This window comes from Palaemon carinicauda, chromosome 18 (assembly GCF_036898095.1).
Source record: "Palaemon carinicauda isolate YSFRI2023 chromosome 18, ASM3689809v2, whole genome shotgun sequence".
In the NCBI taxonomy this organism is placed as follows: Eukaryota; Metazoa; Arthropoda; class Malacostraca; order Decapoda; family Palaemonidae; genus Palaemon; species Palaemon carinicauda.
In genome coordinates this window covers 63,711,236-63,721,235 of record NC_090742.1, presented here as the reverse complement: position 1 = coordinate 63,721,235, position 10,000 = coordinate 63,711,236, and the positions used below count along the sequence as shown (strand labels likewise).

Here is a 10,000-nt window from a genome sequence, read left to right as displayed (position 1 = left end):
AAAGCAGGATGCTATAAGCCCGGGGGCTCCAATAGGGAAAATAGCCCAGTGAGGAAAGGAAACAAAGAAAAAGATAAATATTTTAAGAATAATATTAAAATAAATATCTCCTATATAAACTATAAAAACTTTAACAAACATGAGGAAGAGAAATTATATAGAATAGTGTAACCGGGTTTACCCTCAAGCAAGAGAACTCTAATCCTAGACAGTGGAAGACCATGGTACAGAGGCTATGGCACTACCCATTATATTTTTGTGATTTCTATGTCAAGAAATAGCCATTGAAATGAACAGAGGGAATGAGTACCTAAGATATCTTTCGAACTCTGAATCCAATGAACGATGCATTACATTCTCTCCTTCTGCCGAAAGTATTATCTCCAGGAAATCATCACCATTTGCATAGTATTGGTTACGCTCTACGCCTGAATAGTTCCTTGCCCAGCAGACGTACACACTGCAGGAGAACTTGTCCCTCTGACATTCTAGTCGCTTGGGAACCTGACGTCTGGGGGGGGGGGGGGGGGGGGGGCGTGACCCTGGTTTCCCTTCAGCCAAGTCACATGATCACTTACGTTGGAAGTTTATTATTATTATTATTATTATTATTATTATTATTATTTAGGCCATTTGCGTCAATAGTCGTAGGAGGAGGATGATGATGATAATTATTATTATTATTATTATTATTATTATTTCCTAAGCTACAGCCCTAGTTGGAAAAGCAGGATGATCTAAGCCCAAGGGCTCCAACTGGGAAAATAATCCAGTGAGGAAAGGAAACAAGGAAAAACTAGAAGAGAAGTTTAAGAACAATCATATTAAGATATGTCTTTCATATATAAACTATAAAAACTAGAAAATAACAAGCGGATAAAACCTTCATAATAACAAGAGGAAGAAAAAGCAAGATAGAATAATGTGCCCGAGTGTACCCTCAAGCAAGAGATCTCTAGCCCCAAGACATTGGAAGACCGTGATACAGATCCTATGGCACTACCCAAGACTAGAGAACAATGGTTTGATTTTGGAAGACTCACAGAAAGTCCTCGACTTACAAACACTCGGAGATACAAATAAATTAAACTGAAATCATAAATCTCAGATATTGAATCAAAAGTGATAAAACAATATTTTGTAATTTAATGCAGTAAGCAAGACTACTTTTGAAATATGAAATGGGACTACTATACTCAATTTTTTTTAATGAGGCGCATTTTTACTGACTCACTGCGGTGCTCTTTTAGCTCGAAAAGTTTCCAGCTACGTGATTGGTTAGAATTATCTCGTCCAACCAATCAGCGATCCGGAAATTTTTCCGAGCTAAAAGGGCACCCCTGCCAGTCGGTGCAAATGTGCCTCATTGAAAAAAAATTGAGTATAGTTGACCTTTGCAGCTGAAAGTCGTAGACACGTGAGTTACGTGAAGCCTTAGGAGAAAATATAACCAAATTCGACTTCCGAACAACTTCTTGGAACTTATTCATTTTGTAAGTTAAGAACTTTCTATATTTTGATGTATTATAGAAGAGATGAAGTTTTACAAGAGGTTGTGGAGTTTTGCTTTATTTTTGTTAATTTTTTTTTACCATAGAAATATTTTTGACAGTTAATCTTAAGATTTTAGAATCTAGATTGAGGTAAAAAAAATTGAGCTCTATTTTTTTTTTAACATCTTATATATTTAGTGAGGCTTACTCCTCAAAATACTTAACTTATGGTTGGTACTACTTCAAAACTAGCAGGTCTAGCGGCATCTATAAAACATATCGTGTAATACATAAGTCTTTTTACTAACGGCTTTTAATTTTTTATGTTCGTGTAAAAACATGAACTGTTTATAACATTTCCTGACACTATTTTAGAGCCAGCCATACTATTATTTCAATAAAGAAGAGAATTCACAGAATAGGAACTGATGTGTATAATGAATATATATATATATATATATATATATATATATGTGTGTGTATATATATATATATATATTTATATATATATATATATATATATATATATGTATGTATGTATTTATATATATACACCAAAGCACTTCTCCAAATTTTGGGAGTTAGCCGACACACACACACACACACATATATATATATATATATATATATATATATATATATATATATGTGTGTGTGTGTGTGTGTAAGAGTATTTGTGTTAGCATATTTGCATATTTGTGGACAAATGAGTTCTTAATACCATTTGTTCAACAAATATTTATCATTTATTGAATATGAATTAGCCAAACAATTTTTCTTTACAACTATTTTCATATTATTTCCAGGGATTGGTGGAACTCGTACAGACGCTGCAAGATGCCATGGCCGTAGAACAGCAGACTTTTGACAGTCTGACACAACAGCTGGAACTAGTCCAGGACCCTTTGCAGCAGCAGAGGCTTTCGGCTGCTTTATGTACTTCACAGACGAGATTGGCCAGGCTCTGTTCCAGGAACATGAGGTGCTTCACACAGGTAAGTTCAGGTGATTGTTGTTGTAGTCTGGATTCTCATTGGAATTGACTTTAAAACGAATTAATTTACTTCGAATAACTTCCTAGGATTGGTGTATATATATATATATATATATATATATATATATATACTTACTGTATATATATATATATATATAATATGATATACCAATCAATCTATTTTTCTTTACATCCATTTTCATATATATATATGTATATATATATATATATATATATATATATATATATATGTGTGTGTGTGTGTATGTATATATATATATGTGTGTGTGTGTGTATTACACCATTCCTTTTCATTTGAAGGTTTTAAGAGCCAGGTAAAATTATCTTCCTTCAGTTGCCTAGCAATGTCACTTATTCAACATTACTAACTGGAAAAAAGTATCTGTGATCGATTGAAATATGTTTTTTGTTTATTATAGGAGTATTTTTATTAGATGTGAATAAACCGCACAGAGGAATGTACATAAAGGATTAATTCAGATTACTCTCTTGCTATTATTTTGTGCTGTATCGTGTTACTTTTTTTGTGAAATATAGACAATTCTTCCAACTTTAATTCATAGATAAAAAAAAAAAGTTGAGTGTGAAATAATATAAGAGTAAATTTCATAAGTTGTGTAGGTTGTCTTACCGTTGAATAAACGAAACCCGAGCGGCATTAGTCACCTTATACATACATACATACATATATCAAGGCACTTCCCCCAATTTTGGGAGTTAGCAGACATCAACAAATGAAACAAAACAAAAACGGGATCTTATAGTCTCCCCTAAATATTTCAAAGAAAATAATATTTTAGAAATCAAAGAAAACGGATTATTATTTTCGAGCACAAACTGCTAAAATTCTGCAAATCGCGTTTTCTATTAGATTTGTCTTATTACAAATAACGAAAATACAAGTACGAAAATACAAGTACTATAGTTATTTTATCGATACGCACATTTCCGTGGTAAAAAGGCGTAAGATGAGTGTATATATATATATATATATATATATATATATATATATATATATATATATATATATATATATATATATATATATATATGGCTGTTTATACAAGTTTGTTGAAAGGCAGAGGTCAGTATCCGGGAGGGGGGAGGTCAGTGGTTTGAAAGCATCATATGCATTACCTTTCTCTACCTCTAGCCCACCGCAACTATTATGGCTACGCATATTCTCTCTCTCTCTCTCTCTCTCTCTCTCTCTCTCTCTCTCTCTCTCTCTCTCTCTCTCTCTCTCTCTCTCTTACTTTTTTTCAGTTATTCATGATTTCATTTCTGGTTCATAATGGTGTACTGTGTTTCGTTGTATTGCAATAATGCCTTGTGTAATATTTCTTCCTCTTAATTTTTGTGTACAGTTCACATAAAGACTTACACAATTTTGCACATGCATACACACAAATATAATCTCGCTTGTGTTGATGAATATGTGTTTTATATATATATATATATATATATATATATATATATATTATATATATGTACATATATATATATATATATATATATATATATATATATATATTCCTGTCACACTAAGCTCTTCCTGTGTCCCTGTTGTGGAAGAAGGAGTATAGCCATACTCCGATGAGAGGAGGTGCGTGTGCATGTACATGTCTATATCCATGTAAATATATTTATCCATCATTTTTGACGGGTGGCGTACACTAATTTATATATATATATATATATATATATATATATACATACAAACCCATATGCCTTCATAATTATTTTTGCTTTCGTGAAGCGTGTAACATCAAAATAGAATGAAAAGTATGAAACGTAGCAGGAAAGATGTCATACATAATTCATTTTAAACTATAATTAGATATACCCGAGAATGTTGCAAGAAGACTAGTATTTGTCGTGTACTGTACAATCATTCCTCGTACTGGGGCAAGCAAGCACACCTTTATTACCCTCAAGCAATGAAAGCAAATCCCCTGGAATTTTTTTCCACTGCCTTCATGTAGTCTACCAAGATCAATTTCTCCCCCTCTCGCTAATTATTGGGATCAATTGATTTTTTTTTTTTTTTTTTTTTTTTTTTTTTTTTGCTGCTTTGTGTCTCCACTATGGGTTTCCCTCCCCCCCCCAAATATATTTTAGCTCTTTCCTTCAATTTGGTTTTATTTTTTTCATTTACATATTTCTATTTTAATTTTTTAATTATATTTTTTTGTATATTTTTTTTATTTTTGTTGAAAGAATTTTTTAATATTGTATTTTTTACTTTCGTTTGAAGATTTTTTTTTTTAGTTTTCACTTTTATTTGAAGAATTTATTTTTTATTTTTTTACTTTCTTGTGAAGATTTTTTTTTTTTTTTGTATTTTTACTTTCGTTTGAAGACTCTTTTAGTATTTTTTACTTTTGTTTGAAGAGAAAACAATGTCTTGTTTCTTTTACTCTGTGGTGTTTTTTTTTTCTTCAATGAATAAGTTATAAATGATACCTTAGGTATTCCTCTTCATTTTGCTGATAAGTTTAGTCTTTTTTTTGGAAGGGGGAAAATATTTGTATTCGATACTGTTATTTATTTATCTCTAAGTAAAGAGAGGTAACTTGAATTTGCCCTTTGAACAAATTAACACTATATATATATATATATATATATATATGAGCATTTTTCTTTTTCATCGTTCCTTTTCACGTCATGCACTTGTTCTTTTAAAATAAGAAATGTACTTATATCCGAGCAGTGTCATTTAACCTTTTTTTCTTTTGTCTTTACTTCGTGTTCATCTTCTCTTATTTTCTTTTCCCTCTCCATTTTCCTTATATGCCTTCATCCCTTCGGAGTAGAGAACGCAAACTCTCGTCCGAGTATTTTTATTTTCATTTTCCTCTTCCGGCCACACGACATGGCTGGACCTTGAGTGGGCGGCGTCTTCAGCGGTGCGTGAAGCCAAAAGGCGAGAGAGAGAGAGAGAGAGAGAGAGAGAGAGATGATCTTCGAAGTATAAGATTTGATACTTATGAATTTTCATTTATATTTTGCGTTTCATTTTTTTTTTTGTGGGGGGGGGGGAAGGGGGGGGGGGGGTTGGATCCAGTGATCTGTTTCTTGCCCTGGCTTGATTGAAATGTAAAATTCAATGTAAATTGGAAAAATAATTCGTTTGTTTTTCCATTTTCCATTAAGGTTTGCTATTAATTTTCTCCCTGATATTCCAAGAACCTTGGGAAAATTGTGTGTATGTATGTATTATATATATATATATATATATATAAATATATATATATATATATATAAGAGAGAGAGAGAGAGAGAGAGAGAGAGAGAGAGAGATGGTATGCGTATCTATATTTGCAAACTTAATAAACGTGAACATGCATTTCATACTCTTATGTAGTCTGGAGCACGTCCTTCTTTCCCCAACATTTGTCCGTGTGAATGAAACCGGTTTCTCTATGCTTCTGAGAGAGAGAGAGAGAGAGAGAGAGAGAGAGAGAGAGATACTGGAGTACATTCCCATTACTCCCACGGCTAGTAAGCTTTCGTATTTAAAGGTTTAAAGGCCGCTCGTGAATGGCAGAGGCAAAGGGTCAGACAGTGACATTTCCCAAGCAAGCAAGACAAGGCCCTAGAGACTGACCGTATATTATATGATCAGTCCCCAAGCCCCCTCTCCACCCAAGATAGGATCAGGGAGAGCCAGGCAATGGCTGTTGATGACTCAGCAGATAGACCTATTGGCTCCCCTAAACCCCTCAACCTTAGATCACAAGGTTGGTAAGGTTGCAAACACTACAGGCACTAAGGAGTCTGAGCGGGACTCGAACCCTCGTCTGGTAAACACCAGGCAGAGACGTTACCAACCAGGCCATAACAGTGTTTATTTTGTGATGCTGTGAAAAGTTTAAAGGGATCTCATGAAGTACTGGTGTGGGCAATAGAGTATCTCCCCACCCAACACTCCTTAAACTGCAAACTGCAAACGTCAGTGATGCAACGTATCGTTGTGGTTTTACGTTTGGTGTCTGGATGTCTTGAATGTTTGGAATCGTATATTTTAGTCTTTGGATATCCTGGATCTTCTTCTTCTTCTTCTTCATCTTCATCTTTTCCTTCTTCTTCTTCTTCTTCTTCTTCTTCTTCTTCTTCTTCTTCTTCTTCTTCTCTCTCTCTCTCTCTCTCTCTCTCTCTCTCTCTCTCTCTCTCTTCCAATTTAGGAATCTTGCTATAATTAGGAATCGTGTTCCTTTTTTGTTTTTTACTTGGAATTACATTCATAAGTGGAATAATATGTTTACGTTTGGAATCATATTATATCAGATTCGGAATTGTTATCCTCAAATTTACTATTTTAATATCTTTTCACCTTCCAATTGCAACCGTGTTTGGAATTTTGTTATTCTAAGGTCTGGAATCATGATCTCCATAACTTGCAGTTGCATTCCGGTCTGGAATTATCCTCTTAATGTATTAATTTGTTATCTGCAGGATTGAAATCAAGTCAAAAATTTTCCTTCTCATCGTTGTTATCCTCTTTGGTTTTGTTTTAATTACCTTTTCTCATTTTTTTCCACTGCCGTTAACAAAGATTTTGTTATTGCTATAAATGTTTTTTTTTTTTTTTTTTTCTACTTAACGTTTTCATAGGACTTTTAAGATGACTTCAACTATCATAGTTATTTTTTAACGTTTTGGTATCCTACTTTTTAATAATGATTGCCATTTTTCATGCTCTCTCTCTCTCTCTCTCTCTCTCTCTCTCTCTCTCTCTCATCTACACGAACCCTTTTCATAACTGCCATTATTTCATATCTATCTTCCAGTGTATTTTCTCATTATTGTCGTATACATCATCATCTGTTCTAGTCCTCAAGTTTATCCTATTGTAAACACTGGTAGCTTATTGGAAACGTCCCTGTCTGGCGATCTGCTAGACGGGAGTTCGAATCCGCTCAAGCTCGATAATATTTCATAGTGTCTGCAACCTCACCATCCTTGTGAGCTACGGGTGGGTTGTTTCGCGGAGCCTATAAGTCTTCAGGCTGAGTCGTCAGCAGCCATTGCCTGACCCTCCCTGGTCCTAGCTTGGGTGGAGAGGGAACTTGGGGGCGCTGATTATTATTATTATTATTATTATTATTATTATTATTATTAGCCAAGCTACAACCCTAGTTGGAAAAGCAGGATGCTATAAGCCTAAGGGCTCCAACAAGGAAATTACCCCAGTGTGGAAAGGAAATAAGGAAATGAATAAATGATGAGAACAAATTAACAAATATGTAAATCATGCTACAAACAGTAACAACGTCAAAAACAGATATGTCATATATAAACTATAAAAAGACTCATGTCAGCCTGTTCAACATAAAAACATTTGCTGCAACTTTGAACTTTTGAAGTTCTAACCGATTCAACTACCCGATTAGGAAGATCATTCCACAACTTGGTCACAGCTGGAAGAAAACTTCTAGAATACTGTGCAGTATTGAGCCTCATGATGGAGAAGGCCTGGTTATTAGAATTAACTGCATGTCTAGTATTACGAACATTATGTATATATGGTTAGTCTTTAGGATATTGTCACTGTCCCTTGCCTCGTCCATCCATGAGTGACTTTTAAACCTTATAAAACCTTTTTTCAGTGTCTATAGATTAATGTTTTTATTTTGAACAGGCTAACATAAGTCTTTTTATACTTACAAATAAAACACCTGTTTTAATGCTGATATTGTTTTTAAAAACATTTTATTTTAGTTGTTCATTACTTCTTATATTGTTTATTTGTTTCCTTATTTCCTCTCCTCATTGGGCTACTTTTCTCCGTTGGAGCCCTTGGGCTTAAAGCATCTTGCTTTTCCAACTAGGGTTGTAGCTTAGCTAATAATAATAACAATAATAATAATAATAATAATAAGAAGAAGAAGAAGAAGAAGAAGAAGAAGAAGAAGAAGAAGAAGAAGAAGAAAAAGAATAATAATAATAATAATAATAATAATAATAACAATGATAATGATAATAATAATGATAATAGTAATAATGATAATAATAATAATGATAGCAATAATGATAATAATAATAATAATAATAATAATAATAATAAAGTGACCCCGTTTTTTGTCAACCATCTCCTATCCCTTTTAGTGTCGTATTTAATAGCATTTTCGTTTGCTCCCAGTAATAATTAATATTTTATCAATCATTTAGCAGGACTCAATTTTTACGGGTGAAGAAAAGTACCTGTACAGGTCCATTGCTAATTTTTAAGATGAGGGTACGGCGTGGCAAAGTGGGAGTGTCACTTATGGTACGAAGGGAACATACACATTTATCTCTCTCTCTCTCTCTCTCTCCTCTCTCTCTCTCTCTCTCTCTTTCTTTTTCTCTTATCTCATTTCTCTCTCTATCGCTCTTTTTCTCTTATCTCATTTCTCTCTCTCTCTCTCTCTCTCTCTCTCTCTCTCTTTCTTTTTCTCTTATCTCATTTCTCTCTCTCTCTCTCTCTCTCTCTCTCTCTCTCTCTGGTACCTAGAAAACAATACTTTCATTTACCCCTTTCTTACTTTTTCTCATGAGTAGCAACACCAAAGACCTTTATTATTGCGACGCCACTTTATCATGGTAATTGGTTATTCAGTTGATTGAAACCATATAAGTGAAGAAAATATATTTTTTTATCGTGTCTAAATTAGGATTTTGCATTCGGTGATACTCGTAAATTTGAATTTTTTTTTTAAGTATTATAAATTTATGTCTATTTCTTATTCATTGTTTGATTGCATCATTCGTGTGTTTTTATAATATTTTTCCTTAATATCAGATTTAGTTTTGAAGATCTGATAATTTTTTCTATGTTTATTTTCTATGTAAATGTAGAATGTGACATATTATTTTAACGTTTAACTGGGCTCCACAAGGCGCTGAGAGGAGTTGGAAGACCCATGCCTACAAGGCTGAGAACTGTGAAGCATGAAGTGGGAGAGGATGAGAGGAGAAGCATTGATTTAAAAGCTATATAGACAACTGGCGAAATCTAACCAAGGCCCTTTGCGTCAATAGGAGTATGAGTAGATGATGATGATGATGGTAATTTTTATTTTCAAGTTTTTGCACTGTTCTTGAATGGCTTTCAAATACAGATATTCTTCCATGGAGACCTCGAATATCATGTGTTTTTAAAAACATCGTAGAATGTTTATTCATTTGTCTCTTCCTCTTTTCATAAATATTGTCCAGTCCTACCTGAACTGTCATTGAACAGTTTCATCGTTAACATTTTACTTTGCTCTTTTTAATTATAAATACAGATATTTTTCTATGGCGACCTCAAATATCATGTGTTTTTTGAAACATGGAAAGAGACTGTTCATTCATTAGCCTCTTCCTCTTTTCGTGAAAATTGTCCAGTCCTACCTAGACTGTCTGAACAGTTCCATCGCTAACATTTTACTTTCCTCTTTCTAATTATTCATTCATTTGATTTTATCAATTAAAGGGCTTTTGTACGCACAACCTTTTGCAGTTG

General features: G+C 33.4%; 1 protein-coding gene across 1 annotated transcript in view; it reads left to right on the top strand.

Annotated features, from left to right (window-relative positions):
• LOC137657329 (uncharacterized) overlaps positions 1-10,000 on the top strand; it is a 74,926-nt gene that overhangs the window by 54,643 nt on the left and 10,283 nt on the right. The window contains exon 3 of the mRNA XM_068391663.1: positions 2,300-2,488. Within this exon, the coding sequence (XP_068247764.1) occupies positions 2,300-2,488 (189 nt within the window). The remainder of the gene's footprint in view (positions 1-2,299; positions 2,489-10,000) is intronic.